The sequence below is a fragment of the Cynocephalus volans genome, chromosome 4 (genome assembly GCF_027409185.1).
Source record: "Cynocephalus volans isolate mCynVol1 chromosome 4, mCynVol1.pri, whole genome shotgun sequence".
Taxonomy (NCBI): Eukaryota; Metazoa; Chordata; class Mammalia; order Dermoptera; family Cynocephalidae; genus Cynocephalus; species Cynocephalus volans.
Window position 1 is genome coordinate 134850715 of NC_084463.1, and position 19630 is coordinate 134870344.

Sequence of the window (19630 nt, forward strand, 5' to 3'; positions counted from 1 at the left end):
AGGGCTTAAATAAAATATGATACCTCCTAAATGGAATAGTTAAGCTATGATTAAAAATAATAAAATAGATCAACGTGTAGTGATAAGCAAAGATGGCCATGATGTATTATTTAAGAGGAAAGAAAAAATTACCCATTCTTATTAAAATATTGTGTGTGTGCACATGTGTGGCTATTAAAAATTTAAAAATCAAGTAAAATTAAAATTTACTTCCTCAGTTGCACTAGCCACATTTCAAGTGTTGAGTAGCCACATATGGCTGGTGCCTACCATATTGGATAGCACAGATATATATAACGTTTCTGTTATTTCAGAAAGTTCTACTGAATAGAGCTTCTCTACACTATCAAGTGGCCAGAAGGAGGCCTTTTACTTTGTATGTTATAGACTTATGTGAATGCTTACATTTTTTGTGATAGATAAGCAAATATGCTATTATCACAAAAATAGGAGCATGCGAGGTTTCCAAGGGAAAGTTCTCTTTCTTAAGCAGGTGGTAGTGTATTGTCATTATTTAAGATGTATGTTTGTGTGTGTGTGTGTGTGTGTGTGTGTGTGTGTGTGTGTGTGTGTATAAACTTTTCAAATATATTTTATAATGAAAGTATTTTGAAATATATAAGAAAAAAAGAAAAAAGAATCACCTGGCAGGCACACAGTGGGCCAGGTTTGAGGTTGGAAGACTTTTGGTAGGGTCTGGGTCCCTGACCTCACAGATTTCCAGTTTTGGCTCAGTCACTTAGTCTGCTTGAGCCTCAGTTTCCTAATTTGTGACACTTCACCTGCCTTTTAGGGTTGGAGTAAGATTTAGAAGCATGGCGATATGTTAAAACTCTTCAAAACTGAGGAACATGCCACACAGAGGTGGAGGGTCAGCAAACAGTTGTGGGTTATCAAAGGCCCGAAGAGGAAAGGCCTGAATGTGCTGTGACCATGACAGGGACTCAGAGGCCTTACCTCCTCCTTAGTGGAATTTTTTCCAGATGCTGTTAAGGTCACTAGAAGCAGAGAGAAGCGTTGTATCCCTACTGCTGTCTGGCTTGGTGATTTAGAGGTAATGTTATTGTATTTATTTAACAAGCACTTATGTAGCACTTGCTATTTGCCAGGTACTGGTCTAAGTCCTTTCCACATGTTTACTCATTTGATCCTTCTGCAAGGTAGTCACTGTTAGCATGGTCATTTCGTGTGGGAGGAAATTGAGCCCTAGAGAGGTCAAGTAACTTGCCAAAGATCACACAGTTAGTAAGGGGCGGGTACCTAACTAAGGCAGTCTGTGCTTTCTCCTTTCATTCTTTCTCTTCACTGCTCCTCCTGCCCCCCAAATATGGTCATGGAGTTCCTTATGTCAGTTCATTTATCTCAGGAGCATGAGATTAAAATTTTGATATGAAATCTTGTGACTGGTTTTCTGGCTGAGTTAGGTAGTATGGCAAAGTGGGACTGGGTGGGGGAATTAGGCTTATTTGGTTGCCACTTATTAGCTACTTACCAGCTGTGTGACATTGGGCAGGTTGCTTAACTTCTGATTTTCAGATGGCATTTTGTGAAGGTCCAGTAAGATCACCTATTGTGACAGTGCCTGGCATTGTGTCAGGCAGGCAGTCGGTGCCTTATTAATGCCCATCTTTTCCTATTTCTTTGTGTTAAGCAGTGAATTTAGGCTTGAGAAAACAGAGAGGAATAAGGCCGATGCCTGTCTTCAAGTTTACAGAATGGCCTAGGTGGGGCTGGGGAACATTCTAACTCAGGCGTCAAGGAACCTGAATTCCAGCCAGTCCTGGCTCTCTCTTCCCTTGGAGACGAGTTTCTTTGCTCCTTTGCTCTACTTCTGTCATCTGTAAGTGAGAGCCTGGACTGGACTCTGAGGCCCCCATCTGTCTTGTCATTTTCTGATTTGTCGTATTTAGGACAGGACAAGCCCAAGCCTGAGGGGCCAGCGCTGTGGCAGGTGGATACAGGGTGTGTCAGCTTTTCCTCTAGGCTCTTTGCCAACGCTCCCAGCAGCTTCTTCCCTGTGATGCTCCGTGGAGGCCTCTTGGCTGTGTCCAGAGCAGGAATGGTGGAGACAGAGTCAGCTTCATCTCCTCTTCAGCCTGTCAGCATCTGAGAGGGGCAGGTTTGGGAGGTGAGGAATGAGTCACAAGCAACTCCTGGTTGCGTGTATGACTCTGCAGTCCACTCGTGGCTGCAGGAGCTGCAGGCATTGTCCTTGGGGCTGAAAATTACACTTACTTAAGAGAGGTTGCGTATGTGCTTACTGGATACTCGGGCAGCTTGGAGTGGGAGGCCTGGGGTCACTAACTGAGAAGTGGGGGGGTGGGGGAGGAGCCAGCTGAGATCCTCAGGGTCTCGCAGGCTCCTGCAGAAGTGGGTGTTGGGGTAGGAAGGTGAACACTTTCCTCTGCTGCCTTTTCTGCTACCCTGTACCAGTGCCATGGAGTCCATCACTTCTCGTTTAAGAACCTCATAAAGGGAGTTAATATCCTGTAATTACACACATGAATTGCACCTAGCAGTTTCATTTAAAGAAGGGCAGTGAAACAGATCCTGTCTTAATAGTATGACCTTTACTGGGCAAGTTAAATCCCAAAGCTAGCTGGTTTAAGGATTCTGAAGGGGCTTTTGTGGTTTGCCTCCTTCGTTGATTTGCATAGGTCTTTCCCAATGCCAGTAGCACTTGTGAAGTTATGGACACTTTCTGAAACTTAACAGACCTATTTTGACTTCCCCAGCATTTATTGATAGCTTTTATTAACTATTGGTTCATTCTGAACATAGGGTGTACATGAAAGTGGGACCCAAGTCTGCTGTCCTTTAAAAATAAAGTTAGGAGACAAGAGTATTACAAGTTCATTGTCACTGTGCCCATTGCCTGTAGACAGCCACTAGCACGTCCTGCGTCCTCTGGATGGAGGTCTTGGTGCCCATCTGAGTGACCTGGCTCCTCTTCTGACTGCAGCAGTGTTTTTAATTTGGAAATGGCACCTTGGTTCCTTCTTCTTCAAATGCTACAGCTAGGGCTGCAAAACCTTCTCTCCCTGCCAGCCTGAAGGCTGACACTTAGGGAATATCTCTTTTTTTTAATCATTGGTTTTTGGGACATAGCAGAGTGAGCTGCTGACAGATGTGGCAGTGAGGATACTTTGGGGCTGAACCTACTAAACCTTCAAGAAAACAATGACTAAAACCTTGGTGGTGTTTCCTTTGGTTCTTCACTCTGTTGAGCTCCAAAACTTATTTTAAGTCATTCATTTAGATTTTAGATTCACTAAAGAATAAGACACTGAGATTACAGGTCCAAAGGTACTGAGGAGAGAGAGATTCATCTGAACAGGAATAGCCAGCCCTGGAGGCCCTTGGGTTTGCCATTCTACTGGGCATGTCACATGATCCCATTTCATCTCTCACCAGGCCTGTGAAGTCAGTACTGTTAACAGCTGAGGACTTTAATCTCAGCATGCCAAAGTCACACAACCTGGGAGTGGCCAAGTTAAGACTTGAATCCATGTTCACTCCAAAGCCACTGCCTTAAGCCACAAAGCCGCAAGTCTCTCATGAACTGCCACCAGGAGACAGTATCCTTGAACCCAGCCTTGGAGTGTGAGTTGGGTTTGGATAAGCAGAGAGGAAAAGGAAAAGAATTCTGTGCAAGGGGAGTAGATGTGATCACAAGCCTAAGAGAGGTAATAAGCATGACATGGAGCAGCACCTGCTGGTTGTATGCTCTGCGGCCATAATTCTATCTCCCAGTGCCTACGGGATGCCTGGTGTATAGTAGATGCTCAGTAAATATTGCATGAATGAATGCATGAATAGACAGTTATCTTCTCCGAAGACTGTGATTCCCTTAAGAGCAGGGAGTAGGTTTTAGAGATCTCTGGCTGCTCTGCATTTGTTAATAAGGAGTAATCACTCAGCGCGTTATGTCCTGATGGAATGAATGAATGAATGGCAGGTAAGGGGTAGTGAGGAGAGTGCCTGGGTAAAGAGACACTGATGCTTTGGGAGGTACTGAACAGTACTCATGGACTGGCATGGTAAGGGCATATCATGGAAGGTCTTCAGTGTTAGGACAAGGAGCTCTTGTGTTCCCATTGAGGCATTTTATAAAAAGCCATCTCTCAATGCACAACATTGTGGGCTGCAGAAACCCAGGCAGTGCCCAGACTGACGGGTGTGCTAAGGAACCAGAGTCAGGCACAGGTTAGAAATCACTTTTCTGTAGGACTGGCCTCCGCCTGGCCCCGTTGTCACCGCCTTCCCACTTTGGGGTGACCACGCTTGTAACCGGAAAGAGACCTGTAAAAACTTGGGAATGGGAACCTGCAGGGAAAATGGAAGGTACTGCTGGGTCCCGGAGTTGTTTTTAGGATGGTTTGGTTGAGAAGTCCCAGCCAACTTCCTCTAAGATGTGGTTTTCTCAGCCCAGGAGTTCTCACTAAAAGCTGCCCTCTCTTTTCAGGTGTTGGCTAAGTCCGTGGTTTTAAACAAGCCTGAGGGCCAGAGGCAGCCCTGGGAGAAGCCCTTTCCGTGGGCGGTCGGAACCTGCTGGTCCTAGAGGTGAAGCCGAACCCTTACCTGGACTTATGACCCGAGGCTTCGCTCCCGTCCTGCCTGTCGAGTTCCACAAGATGGGCTCTTTCCGCAGGCCTCGACCGCGCTTTATGAGCTCCCCAGTGCTCAGCGACCTGCCCCGATTCCAGGCCACCCGGCAGGCTCTGCAGCTGAGCTCCAGCTCAGCCTGGAACAGGTAAAGGAGGCCAGAGGGTGTGGAGTGGAGGGCTGCCGGGGGCCGGAGCAGGGCCAAGCGGCATCTGCAGACTGGCTGAGCTGCTGCTGCTTCTGGGATCTCTGCTTCTGGAAGGTCGTGACTGCAGGGGTGCATGATAAAGAGAGTGAGTTTTCTTACATCCAGTGTGTCTGCTAGCTTTCCTTGAGAAAAAGAAAGTAGACTACTGGGAGCCTCTGGCCTATCAGAGTCAGTTAACCAGCTCGGGACAGTCGGATTGGAATTTACAATGACTGTTCATGCTTGTTATTCACACCCCAAATTGTCAGAGTATCCCAGGATGGAGTCATATAAGTAACCTACTGTCTATTTGGGAAGGTGAGACATGTATCTGGGAAAAGCTAAATGAGCGGCATAAACCAGAAATCATCAGTACCCGTGAGCCACAGGTGCTTGCAGGAAGAGACACTGAGCGCTTTTCTCAGGTGTCTAGCCGACCTTTTGTTCTCCAAGTGTTGAGCAGAGACCAATCAGTTCTACGTCTTACGCTGTGGTGAGTTACTAGTTTTCAAAGCTATGCATACACTTTTTGGATAAATAAAATGCATTATTAGTTTAAAGCATGACTGAATTCTTTGTAGTTCGGGCCATTGTGAGTTTTTTTCAGTGAATAAACACAGAAAGCACAGCTCTGGTGATGGGGATGGAGAGGGGCTCTAAAATGTGTGTAATGGATCCAGGTTCTTTCAAAAGGGCCTGGGAGCCTTGGTATAGACAAGATTGTAATGAGCTCCTTTGCTGAAATATTGGGCTGGGGTCCCAGGGAAGGTTAAGCCCTAACTGTGGCCCCTCTACAGGAGTGGGAATGGAAGGGGCCAGTGAGACTAGCCTGCAGGAAATTCTTCCAAAGAAAGTGCTAGTAAAGAAGTGAGGAATGATCCAATGATCCGTTCATACTGGCTCCAGACTACCAAGCTGCCCTGGGAAGACAGTAGCCTCCTGGGCAAAAGAACCCAGGCATGGTCAGCTCCTGCTTGCCGAGAATGCCATTTTGGATCCTTCCAGACCCAGGGGTGCTGGCCGTGCAGCTTCCTGAAGCAGATCCCACCGCCTGCCTTTTATTGTTGCTTCTCACTGGCAGGGCTGCGCCTGCGGGAAAGCGGGGGCTGCCTGTGAGTCCTTTCGGCTTCAGTCTTCCTTCCTCTCTAAGGATGCAGAGAAGGAAGTGGTGGATTCCAGGGATGGAAAATGTGCCCATGTCTGTGCCATGGGCTTCCTGGCCCTGGAAGACAGATTCTCTAACCAGGGGTTGTTTCCATTTCCCTGCAGCGTCCAGACTGCTGTGATCAACGTCTTCAAAGGGGGCGGCTTACAAAGCAATGAGCTTTATGCACTGAATGAAAACATCAGGTACGTGGCGGGCCAGACCTGGTGGCGCCGTTTTCCCCCGTGGGGCCTGAGCTGGGGCAGAGGGGGCTACCCCAGCAGGGGCCTTATCTTAAGCTTTTTTTTTTTTTTTGCTTGGTTCTTGTTGCTTCCTCTGTCAGCTCTTACATTGCTCTTACTTGCTCTTACGGTTGTTGAGTTCTGAGATCCTTATCTGTCTAGACTTCTGATCCAGAGATGATTCCTCCACTAGTTCATATACAGTGTGTTTTGGGGGGTGGGAGACAGAGGTTGGGTGGATGGTAGCTGCCATTTATTCTACAGACATTCTTCTTAAACATTAGGTACCATGTTAGGTAATATGACTTAGTGTTGGAACCAGACTGCTTGGGATTGTATTTCTGTTCTTCCTTTTACGAAGTGACTTACTAGCAAATATTTGAGTACCTCCCTGTTGGCCTGGCACTGGAGAGACAACAAGGAGCAAAGACAGATGTGGACCCTGCCCTCCTGGAATTTATATTCAGTTGGGGAGATCATCATTAGTTAACTAATCAGACATGTAAAATGTAAAGGTGCAACTGTGACAGGTGCTACATACAACATAGCTGATGTGACAAAAGCATGTGTTAGTATGACTTGATCTTGCCAAGGAGGCTGGGAAGGGTGGATGTGATGCTTGTGCTGTGATGTGAGAGTTACCTAGGTAAAGAGGACTCCAGGTGGTGGCAACTGCAGGTGCAAAGGTCCTGTGGTTGCAATGAACAAAGGACTAAAAGAAGGCACCATAGGCGTAGAGCACTGAAGGTTGGGGATGGTGTGGTTGGCTTTGTGTTTTGGTGAAATGAGGGCAGAGTCAGGCAGGGCCCAGAGCACCAGGGTCTCCTAGAAATAGGAGGCAAACCATCAGGTCTTTTAATGCCCTGGCATTCATTCCTCTGTGGGTGTGTTAAGTGCCGAATGTCAAGGCTAAAGAGTGGGCAGAACAATAGACAAGGCCATTATTCAGGTCCTGTTTACATTTAGTTAAGGCCTGCTAAGGGTCAGTGAGGTGTTTTAAGAGCTCTGCTTTCGTTAAAACCTTTAGAGCTCATAAGTAAACAGAGTTGTGTTAAATTACTACCCATGTGCTTGAATTTCAAAGCAAAGAGACAAAAGAGATCATCTAGCCCAAGGCCTCATGTTACAGAAGAGGAAACTGAGGCCCCAGGAAGTTGAGTGACAGGGGCTAAGCTGGGTCAGCCAACCCCCAAGGTGCAGGAGCTCAATTTTACTCCAAGAACTAAAATTCTGGCCTTTCTATGAGGTTCTCTAGCTCACAATAGATGTACAAATAAATAAAACATCGACTCAGGAACATGCTAATTGTTCCTCTCTTCAGGAGACTGATCCTGAAATTGTATTTAAAAGCTCTGTTTGTGGGCAGCCAGGAAAAGTACATGCCAAGACGTTGCTAACTCAGAAGTCTTCAGGTGTCAAGAAAGTTCTCTAAATAGGCCAAGCCAGCCTGGGTGCCTGGAGGTGAGATCTCGCCCACTGTTGAAAGGGGATTGCCCTGCCAAAACACAGGTCCAGAGACATATCATATTATTTCTCAAGAAGAACCGGAAATTGAGATTTTTATGTGAAATTTCCTGACTTTTAGATGTTGGTAAACAATCCACATTTTTCCAAACATTGAGGCAGGCCAAACAATACACATCTGTGGATTAAACGGAGCCAACAAGCTACCCGTTTACAAGGTCAGCTGTAGCACAAGAGGGGGAGGCATTGCTGATGGGGGATTGAGTCCCAGAAAGCTCTGTACACCCAACCCTCCTCACAGCCCTTTGTTATAAGCAGTTGACAAACGAGGAGATTGTGGAAAAGAGAAACTAAGTAACTTGTCCGATGTCACACAGCTACAAACAGTGGAGTGAGGATTTGAACTCCTATCTGATTTAGACACCTGTGTTAGTCTGCTCAAAACAATACCATAGGCTGGGTGACTTAAACAACGGAAATGTATTTTTTGCTGTTCATGAGGCTGGGTAGTCCAAGATTCAGGTGTCTACCAATTCAGTTCCCTCCTCCTGGCTTGTAAGTAGCCACTGTCTCGCTGTGTGTGCACGTGACCTCTTCTTTGTGTATGTGAGGAGGGAGAGAGAGCAAGAAGCCCTCTGGTGTCCCTTCTTGTAATAAGGACACTAATCCCATCACGAGGGCCCTCCCTCATGACCTAATTATCTCCCAAAGCACCCATCTCCAAATACTGTCATGTTGGGGGTTATGGCTTTGCCATATGGTGTTGCTCTTTGCACTGTACTGTAGTGACAGACAGAGAGGTTTTACGTTGGGGGAAGGGTTAAGCTGATGTTTCCTGACCTTTCTTTCTGCCGTCATTCCTTTCACAAGGCTCTGTGTGCCCATCCCGTACCACATACTATGATTCTGAACACCCCGTGTAGGAGCGTGGCACTCTCCCATCCTCCCTTTCCAGTGCTGGGGTTCAGGGTGCCAGAGGTGTTCCTCTCTGTTTCGAGTGCTTTTTCAGGCTGGTGGGAGATACATGTGGTTGGGGTTTGAAACTATTTGCTCAGATGTGAATTGAGCCCAGAATAAGCCAAAGCTTTAAAAAGTCAGAGCTTTTACCACCCATGTTTCTATTCCTTCTGTCCTCTGGCCTATAGAGACTAATATAGTGGCTGGAGTGGAGATAGGCTTTCACATCACAGAGACTCAGAGTAAAACTGAGAACATGAAACGTGTCCCGAGTATGTTTGTGACCTGGATGTCCCAAGTTAAATGAAGTGACCAACCTGTGTATGTTCCCACATCTGTAAGGGCCTATGTGGAAATAAACACAGCTGCCCTTCTTTCAGTATCTAAAACACCGAAACAGACATGCCGCTCTGGATACATTTGAATAGACACTCGGGTTTTGATTTTCCTTTTGGAAGACCTGTTTTCAGAACAGATGCATAAACTCAACAGGGTTGAGGCATAACCTGTGGGGAGGGTGGGGGGCACAGGATGGAAGGAGTGGGAAAGAAGATGCAGAAGGAGAGAAGGCTGCATTATTATCAAGCACATTTTTCAATTGATTGTGAGTCCTATGTGTGAGAAGATCTGTGCTAGTTTCAATAGAACTTATTACCTTAAGAGAGCAGCTTCTGGATTCAGAGAGACTGGGGATCAAGACTGGGCTAGCTGTGTGACCTTGGGCAAGTTACCTCCTTTTTCTAAGTCTTTTTTTTTTTTTCTTTTATAAAATGAGGGTAATAATAATAGCAGCAAGCTCTTGGTGGTTGGGAGGATTGAGATAATGCTAAAAAAGCATCCTTAGTACAGGATTCGGTACAAAATAAATGCTTAGCAAATATTAGCTATTGTGATTCTTATGGTTATGAACATTCAGGAATAATGAAGTGATAAATGATGGTTGAGCACCACACATGAGAGCACAGGGCACGAGATGAATCACCCCACGAACTGTGCTAATTAAAGGATCCGCAGCAGTTTGGATGAGGTGAGCGCACTTTGAACCAGAGAGTCTGGGACAGGCTTCTCAAAGAGTGCGCTTAGAATTGAAGTCTGGGCGAGGCTGAGTTCTTACAAGGAGGCCAGCTGTTTCTCCTTTCCACAGAGAAAAGAACAAGAGGAAATGACTGTCTCTGTTCTCCATCCTACTCAAGCCAAATGGTAATGAACTCTATGATGGATTACGCCAGTTCAGTATCAAAGCCTAACTCAGCTTCCCTGGGTCACCCATCCAAGCCACCCCTGGCCATCTTTCTAACTGTGTAGTTAGTTTGTACCTGGGAAATATGAACTTATTGGTGTGTTATTAGTCGACGCAAAGGATGACTAATAATACAGAATCAAGGAAGGTAGATATTTTGTGTAACTGGGTCCCTTAATGCAGTCACTACAAATAATTGGCCCTTTCTTTTCATGTCATGTCATTGAAAATGAACTTTGACCTTGAGAGAGCTATGAAGAAGACCTTTGGACTGAGATTGGTCAAGTTCTAAAACACAGCATTGGCTCTAGAGACAAGTGTCTCTAGACAAGTTACCTATTTTTCTAAGTCTTTAAGAATAAATCCATCCAGAAATGTCATGCTTCAATATATAGCAGCTAATTTTTCCCAAATAAAAGTCAGGGCACATGGTTCAGTGATATGAAAACCATAAGTCATAATATTTCCTATTAAAACTGCCTTAGAAAGCAGAGCTTGCATGTTGTTATGTCCCTAAAGGCAAGAAAATGACCTTTCAGAATAGTCATATTCTGGCTAAATCCCCAGGCATCATGATCTATAATTCTGGCTTCCCTGGATTTCCATCTGGCCCTGCTTGGGCTGACCCAGGATGTCCAATTGTTTGAATTCCCTGTGGGGCATTGATGTGGTTCTTAACGCCCCTCTCCAGCCTTCTTCCGATGTGACTGCATTTGGGCAGTGGGGACAGGTATAGGTCAGAGCTTTGGGTTTCATGAGCCCTTGTGGTTCTCGGACACAGGACCATGTTCTTCCTGAAAAGTCTTTCCAGCCAACTGTCCTGATGATTTTATGTGACCAGGAGGAGATAGAAAAGTGTGGAAAAAAACAGGATTGATGTTTACTGGTTTTTATAAGAACCTATGCAAGTGGGCTCTTAAGAATGCTTTCACTTTTTGATTGGTTGGGATGTGTGTGGAGGAGAAGGGGTCCTTGATTCTTTATTCATTGATTCACTGGATGTTTGGGGTGTGCTTTGCCAGGCACTGGGCTGTGTTCTGGGGTCACCACGGAGGTGGGTGTTTCTTGCTCTGGGGGATCTTGCAGCAGAGTGAGGGAGGGGGACTGAGTAGGCAGTTATCCTACACTGTTTTAAGTGGGGTGATAGCAGAATCTTGAGTGCTGGGGGCATGTGGGGGATGGGCACATAATTAGATTGAGGAGAAGATGATACCTGAGTTGGAATCTGAAGGCTGAGCAGGAGGGGAGTGGGTGGAAATAAAGGATGGCTGAGGATATGACTTTCTTGCGACCACTTACTCCACGCCCTCCCACCCTCTCCGACTCCCTAGGAGGTCTTTTTCTCTGCAGAAATAAATGCTCAGAGATGAGGCTTCCGGAAGCCAGAGATGAGTTATCTGCAGCTGGCCTGAGGCAGGAAACACACATTTTCCCTCTCTCTCCGGCCACCCTGCTTCTGTTCTTGTCAGGAGGGAGGAGGTGGTGGCATGAAGAAAACCCCAGAGATTTTCAAGGAAAGAGAAGGTTCCAAGAATTGTGCTGGATCTTTGATGGGTCTGACTTGAAACGCCCTCCTCCTGAGTCAGTTGGCTGCCCAAACCCTGAAGGGAAATCCAAGTCAGATTTTTCCATCTCTTGAGGGGATTCTGTTGTCTGCGGGGGGACCTGCAGCTGGAGAAGAGCTGGGAAGAGATGGGAGAAAGAGGAGCCTGGATCCAGCCCAGAGGCTGGCGGAGTAGACAGTCTGAGGTGTGATTCCATAATGTAATGATACTAGCAGACACTTGCTTAGCGTTTAGTAGGTGCCAGGCTCTGTTCTAAGTGTTTCATATATGTTAACTCCTTTAAAACTCACCACACTCCGCTGAGATAGATACTATATCCCCGCCTCACAGATGAGGAAGTATAGGCACAGAGAGGCGGAATAACTCACCCAGAGTCCTATAGATAGTAAGTGCCTGGGCTGGGATTTGAACCCAGGTCTCCCATGTTCTTGAACACTTGGTAGTCTGTGAGAGGCACACACAGCTGGCATCATCCGGGTTTAGTCCTGACACACCCAGGCGTAAGTTCACTAACAGATCATGAGGTAACTGGGACATTGTCTTCTGAGGACCCTTGTTTGGGACGGATTAAGGTGAGTCTTCTCTTTTTGGCTCAGTTGACTCTGCCTGATTATGCTGTTGACACCGAGTGTCTGCTGCAGTTGAGAAACAGACCTGACTGGGGTGGGAAGCATGCTTAGAGGGAAGTGACAAATAGGAAACCCATGGGCTGCCCCGTGTGGTGTTTGCCCTAAATGTTGTATAGAAATCTGGACATCTTCCCTGAAGATCCAGGTTTCTGGCCTCTCTGGAAAGTTCAGGTCTGGCAGCGCTGAACCACAGTCTGGCATGGACCCTGTCAAGGGAGCCGAGGCCTGGCTGTGGCTTTAGAGAATTTGCCTCAGCCTTTACTGTTCACGCTCCCCTGCTTCCCGCCCTCACCTTACCAGCTGCCCCTTTGGGCATGGGGGCTCCAACCGCCTAACGTTCAGGTAACCTCTGTTAGAATTGAGATCTACCAAGGTATGGCCCCAGGCAAGGCTGTGACTGTCAGTTTCCTCATCTGCAAAATGAAGGTAAATTCCTACCGGTGAGGCAGTTGGAGAATTCTAGATGCCGTGTGCAAACTGCATAGCACAGTACATGTGGCATAATTAGGAACTCAGTAAATGCTTTGTCTGTTTCTTCCATCTTTCTCACTGTCCCCACTGTCAGTAGGGTGCAGACAGCAGAGAGCTGGGAGTATTAGCATGTCACCTGAGTCGTGGACAGTACCTCTAAAGGGCCCTAATGGAATGGACCAAAGCGGAAGAGGGGCCTTTCCACATTACTGCTTAAAAAATGCTGCCTCCTTGAAAAATGTCCGTTGCAGAGGGAGGTGGGTGATCTTCAGAGAATTGAACAGTCAGGTTGGATGGGCCCTGACTGGCTCAGGACCCTGGAGGCCCCCTGCTGTTCCTGCATCTTGAGGTACACTGGGTGGATCCTGGGAATGGGCCTAGGCTGGAGGGCATGGGTATTTGCAGGAACTTGGGGCAGATCCTACATGCAAATGGTACAGAAATATTTAACAACTGATGTGGCTGTCCTGACCCATCCTGGCTAAACTGCAGCACCTGCCCACAAGCCACCTCATGGTCTTTGGCCTTATCTGGGAAGAGAATTGGGGCTAAGAGAGGGATTTTGCTGCCTCAGGTCCTTCCCTGTGTGCAAGGGAGACTGTGACCTGTATCCAAGGTGATTTCCCTATGCCACTTCTGCCCTTCCCTGTCCTGCCTGTCTGCATCCTGTCACCCCTGAGCCTCTCCCCCAGCAAGAAGCCAGCGTTGATGGTGCCTCCTTTCCCTTCAAGCCCACAGAAGTGGGAAGTTGAGTTAACAAGTCAGTGAGGAGGAGTGAGATTGCAGGTCTGTGTAATAACAGGAAATCCTGTCAACTGGGGTGGTGTCTTAGCTGGTCAGCCTGGGAGGGAGAAGGGGTGAGATAATATAGACCAGTGGAGGGTTCCCCATTTTTTCCCCATTATGGTTCCTTTGGGCTTCATGCTGTCTCCCCTTTTGGTTGGGTCCCACATACGCATTCCCTTCCCATTACTCTCGGCTCCCTGCTTCCTTATCCTTCTAGCTCAGTGGCTGCTGCTAGTGGTGTTTGTTAGCACAATTCTGTTTTCAAATGAAACTGGGCGTGGAAGTCCAACACATGAAACAGATCGGGGGGAGCTGCTGAAGCTGAGAGTTACTTTCATGCCAGCCTTCAAGGCCAAGCCACTCTTTCCCCCCAAGCTCTGTCTCCACCTTCCTACCTTTTTACCCTTTTTTCAGGGTGGTCTGGCCCTAATATACTACCCCTGCATGAATTTCCCCTGGGTCCTAATCCCGGGCTTAGGAAGTGCAAGAGTGGCTGTACTTGGGAGAAGATGCTGAGAAGCAGTGGTGTGGGGTCCTTAGCAGTTTGACAGACCTACGTTAAATCGCGGTGTCTGACACTTGCTGAACATTGCCATGTGCCAGGCACCATTTGGGGAACTTCACAGGGATTAACTCATTTTAGCCTTGCAACAATCCTGTGAAGTAGGGTCCCTATGATCCCCAAATTCTAGCTGAGGAAATTGAAACATGAAAGACCAATAAATTTGTTCCTTGTACTCAACAAGAAGGCTGCCATCTCTGGCCTGTGCTTGTTGGGGTCCATTTCTTTTCATATAAAAAGTGGGGACTGCTACCTTACAGTGTTGTTTTAGACTTAAATGCAGAAACACATATGTCATTGACAACAGTAAATGTTCAGTAAATTTTGACTGGGAGAGAAGATAGGCTTCTTCCCAGGAGCAATTTTTTTCTTATTCCTTATTATTTTTTTGTTCCAACAAGTACATGACTCCTCTTCTGCTGGCAGGGAAGAAACCTAGGAAAGAGAGGGATAAGTAGAAAGGAGGCTGCTAGGTTCTAGGCCTCTGAGCCTTGAACACATGTCCTGGGTATTGGTAATCAGGATTTTCATCTTTTCACATCCAGGAACTGCAAACCACAGGCTCTTTAATTCAGCCGTCTCTCTCTGCCTTTACTCTTCTTTCTTGAGCTTTACAGGTTAAATTAGTAAACTTGGTGAGTAAGGTTCAGGGTGAATTGCCCCTCTGTGATTTTGGCTGACATATCTTTAATGACTTGATATTTTTTACTTTGAACTTTTGGGTAAGTTGAACCTCCTGTGCCCCCATGAGAGTGGCCCAGAAAGGAAGACATCATTGTCTGAGCTGTCTCGTCCTTTTCTTCTAGCATCTAGCACCATGTCCAATGTGTAACAGGTTTTCAGTAAATGGTGATGAATCAAAGAGTTAATGAATGGGATCCCTGTTCTCTAGGGGTTGCTCTTTCCTTTTTGGTGGGGGGAAGAGTGTAGCTCTTAAGTGGGGAAGCTTCTGCCAAGTTCCCCTGGAGATGGCATATCAGGACAGAGGTGTGGAAAATCCCCCTTTCTCGCAGTTCAGCTGAGACAAGGGTGCTGTTTCTCAGAAGCACCCTTTCTTTGTAAACCAACTGCAGGCAAAATAAACAGAGTCTAGAAATAGATTGTAGATTTGCAGCATGAATTGGGCAGCACCTACCCACAGCTGGCCTGGCGAGACCCCTTTCCTCACCTCCCTCAGGGCAAAGGTTCTCAGGTTAACAGCCTGAGGCAGGTCTAGATTGGCAGGTACCCGGGACTTGTGGGATTCTGTTGCCCCCAGGACAGCCTGTTTCCTGATGTTGTACCCTGATGGGGACTCAGTCCCCTGTTCCTTGTAGGGCTTCAGGCTATCCTGCTCTGACCTTGGTGGTGGCTATTGTTAACTTTAGAACCTTTTAAAAAGTTGTTTTTGAGAGGACTGTATTCACATGGTTCAAAAATTTGAACATATAACAAGGTATACGTTGAAGAGTCTCCCAGAAACTCAGTTTCCATTCCTTCCTCCTCAGACAAGTATTATAATAGTAACTTGTAGGGTATTCTTCTGGAGTTCCTTTATGTGTATATAAGGGATGCATATGGAAACACAGCTGGTGATACTGGACGCTTGATTTGAGGTCCACGGGTGGACTGGATCTCATGGGGTGGTATAGCATCTGTTGGACAGCATCTTCCTCTAATTTCAGGGAATAAAGTTGGCTTAAGTGTTTGCTGCTGAACTTAATTTCCCTCTGGTAACGGATTAGAGAAAGTTGAATCATATTCCTAATACAGACTTGAACTGCAAGTTATCAGAACAGAATTCACCAATGAATTTGTTGGTATTTTGCAGATAAAAATATGTATCCTTATTTTTCTTTTCCTTTTTACAAGGTAGCCTATTATATACACTGTTCTGCATCTTGTATTTTTTAACCTAATATAACTTGGATATTTTCATATTATTATTTACTTTTTTTTTTTTTACAGTTGCATAGAATCCCACTGTATGAATGAACCATAATTTTTCTTTTTCTTTCTTTTTTTTTAAAGATGACCGGTAACGGGATCTTAACCCCCTTGACTTGGTGTTGTCAGCACCACGCTCTCCCAAGTGAGCGAACTGGCCATCCCTATATAGGCCCGAACCCGTGGCTTTGGTGTTATCAGCACCGCACTCTCCCAAGTGAGCCACGGACTGGCCCTGAACCATACTGTTTCTATTAGCACCTAACTGATACACATTTATGTTGATTTCTATATTTTGCCGCAGCGAAAAACTCTGTACATGTGTGCAGTGACTTGTCTAACTCATAACATGCTCTGATAGAAATAAGACAAGATTTTGTAAGGGACAGAGCAGCTTACTGATTTTGCCCACCCAGGACAATAGAATTTTGACTTAAATAATCAGGTAGGATCTTTTCATTCAAATAACTTTATATAACAATACCTAGCAGAGAGGGTTTTGAACTTGAGACTTGATAAAAGGACAAATATGTGATTCTCCTAATGTCCCTGATTATAGTCCATTACGTGTAAAGTGCATAGAGCAGATCCCACATCTGTGCCTGGTTCTTCCTCAGTAAGGAACTGACCACCCCTTTATCCACCTGGTAGAGGGTACCTCTTTAGCTCCATCTCCCTGAGCACCACCATGAAGCGTCCCAGGGAAGTCACCAGCTCAGCCCCAACCCACCATTATTACACCAGCATAGAGCTCTCCTCCCATTGCTCCAGAAGGGTGTGCCTAGTTATTGATGTCGAAGGCCTCCTTACTCCTGACCTCTTTCTCTTTCCATCTTCTCTGCAGTGTCTTCGTGAGCGCAGTGTTTTCCCAGCATGGGTTCCTTGCAACAACAATTGCACAGTGTGTTATTTGAGCTCAGAACTGTTAGTGCCTCAGCATCACGGACACCCAAGATATCCTTGGGAAGCTCTGCTCTATATATCCCATTGTTAGGACTGGTTTTCCTACTTTTCCATGAAGCTTGGCTTCTCCATCTATGGTATTGAGACTTCCCAATGGCCAAAGACTTTAAGAGGAATTTCTCCCTCCTGTGGTCAGAAGCAGACTCTTTACCTCTCCCTGTTTCAAAGCCTCCATCCCCTTGGAGCTGCTCCTAGGTTGCTGTTTTCTACCTGAGAGACGCCTCTCGCCTCTGCCTTGAAGAGCAGCCATGACCACCTGCTTTTAGTCCAGTGACTTTTGATGTCAGCTTCTGGTCTCTGATCAGACCTGCCCACATCCAGGGGAACTCCGGGCTTTGTTGATGGGGTGGCCCTCCAGGATCCTGCCGTTCACCTGGATCTCAAAATACAACATCCACGACAGACGTGTTTTCTGACGTGGGAAAAGGAAGGTGTTTTCTTGTTCAACATGTGTTTGCAGTTTTCTAGGGCTCTTTCTGATACAGAAGTTTAGATCATGGGTGCTTCTCTTTTCTTCCATCTCAATCTCGTTGGGCCTATTTTCCTCATGTAATGACATCTTGTGTAACCTCCTGTTTATCCCTCAGTGACATGCGTGAACGTGTTTTGGGGGAAGTAATTCCCAGCAAGTGTTGTCAGAAGCTTGAGCATTTGTGCCTTAATAACCGTAGCTGGGGGGATGAGTAAAGGAAACCATCTGGAGTCATGAAGAGTTTACTCCCTTGGGAACTCGCTGGATCTGGGGAGCAGGTTATTCTTGTTCTCAGCTTCCTCACTTTGTCTGGATCAAATTTCAAATTAAAGAACAGTAGGGATGGTCCCCCCCCCTTTTTTTGATCACAGGGAGGAGATCTGGTGCCCAAATCCCTATTTTTTATTTTTATTTTTTTAGCACTTAAGAGTCTTTGAAATTATCTTGTGAGTATATATATTAACATGCTATCTATCCATCACCCCCAAGAATACAGACTCCACAAGAGCAGAGACCTCGTCTGTCTTGTTCACCTTTGGTACTCCTGGTGCTAGAACAAGGTGTAGTACGTAAAGGACAGCTCAATAAATGTTTGCCTGGATAAATAAAATCTCTCTGTCCCTCCTCTGCAGTCCCCTTTGCAGACTGTCTCAGTCCCTCAGGGGTGGGTGGTAAGACTGCCCAAACCATGGCACCAAGCTGAATTTTAAGTCTGGGGTGTCTTCAATGGCTTTGGAGGAGAGATGGGCAAGGTTATGGGAAAAGATGTTGAATTTACAGAAGGTCTGGGTTTGAGTCTTAGCTCTGCCATTGACTTATTTTGCGGACCTCTCAGCCTTAATTTCTTTTATCCACACAGGAGGAATAAAAATTGCCTCCCCCCACATACTTTGCAACCCTTGGTTGATGAATGTAGAAAAAGGGTATTTTAAACTATGAAGTGCTCTGCAAATGTAGAGGATTGCAAAATGGTGGTTTTTCTCCATGTTTTTTTTATTTTTTAACTTTTTTTGCTTCACATAAAGTCAGGTGCCGTGGCCTGCCTTTGCCAGCCCTGTTAGAATTAGGATTTCCTGTGGTTACCCTCTTCAGATGGTTGCTTTTGTAGAGTGAACTAAGGAGTGGATCTCCTTGTAGGGTTCCCATCACTGTAATCCTCTAATAATATTGGGGCCTGGGGGTGTTACCAGGATTTAGGAAAGTAAACCCACTTTTTAGGCCTGGCCTCAGCCCCAGGTCACTGGTGAGCACATTGTCGTCATCATGCATGATGAATTCATCACCACAAGCTGTACCACTGAGGGCCGCTTGACAGTATTTCTCTCTCCCTAGGCGGCTGCTGAAGAGTGAACTTGGATCATTCATTACAGACTATTTCCAGGTAAGCTGTGTGGGTCTGAGCATCTGTCATCATCCTGCACTTGGGTCCATGTACTAAAAGGGGTGGCCAGTACTGTACACCTGCACATTCCTTCAACATCCAAAATTACATATGCCGAGTCTCTACTAGGTGTCTAGCACTGCAATGCAGCAGCAGCAGAGAGGCTCCAGGCAAGTGTGGTCCTTGCAATTCATGAAGATTATAGCCCTGTGCAGCAGTTTTCAGGCTTTTTGGTCTCCAGACCCTTCTTTAACATTCTTAAAAATTGTTTATTGGGCTTATGTCTATCTATCTTTAACAGATTAGAATTTAAACCTAAGAAGCTTTAAAATGTCTTAGTTCATTTAAATAATAAGCCTGTTACATATTAGCATAAGTAGCACTTTTATGAAAAATAACTTTCAGAATAGAAAATAGTAAGAAGAGTGGCATTGTTTTTTATGTTTGCAAATCTCCACACTGTCTGGCTTCATAGGAGACAGCTGGATTCTTATATCTGCTTCATGTTTAATCTGTTGTGACATTGCATATCACATAGTCTCTGGAAAACTCCACCGTATGCTCATGGAAAATGCAAGGGAAAAGGCAAAAAACAGCTTAGTATTATTGAGAAAGTAGTTTTGACCATGATGGGGGATCCCTTGAAAGGGTTGGGGGGATCTCCCAAGGGACCCCAGACCATGGCTTGAAGGACATTTCCTCCCACCCCCATGTGTGCTATTTAATTGGGTATAACTTTATGTGCTCTTTAGCCATGTTATTTTTTGTCACCAAGCTTCTGATCTGTTAAAGATAGAATTGGATCAGACGATCAAACTTCCCTCCTGCCTATACACAGTTGTAACAGGGCCAATGAGTTCAAGCTCCTGGTTCGGTTAGGGGATAGTTTCTAATACACAGACACAAGCTCATTTCCTGACTCTAACCAAAGGCATATGGTGGGGAGGGTGTGGGAAGGTGTTGGATGACAGTGAGTAACTGACTGGGTTACACGTTAGTGAAGTCACAGTCCCAACTTCTCACTTATTTGCCCAAT

At 45.9% G+C, this 19630-nt stretch overlaps 1 protein-coding gene across 1 annotated transcript in view; it reads left to right on the top strand.

Annotated features, from left to right (window-relative positions):
* The first annotated feature begins 4589 nt into the window (after window positions 1-4589).
* PRR5L (proline rich 5 like) overlaps window positions 4590-19630 on the top strand; it is a 51747-nt gene continuing 36706 nt past the window's right edge. Inside the window, exons 1-3 of the mRNA XM_063095849.1 lie at window positions 4590-4753; window positions 6062-6142; window positions 18546-18594. Coding sequence (XP_062951919.1) covers window positions 4590-4753; window positions 6062-6142; window positions 18546-18594 — 294 coding nt within the window. The remainder of the gene's footprint in view (window positions 4754-6061; window positions 6143-18545; window positions 18595-19630) is intronic.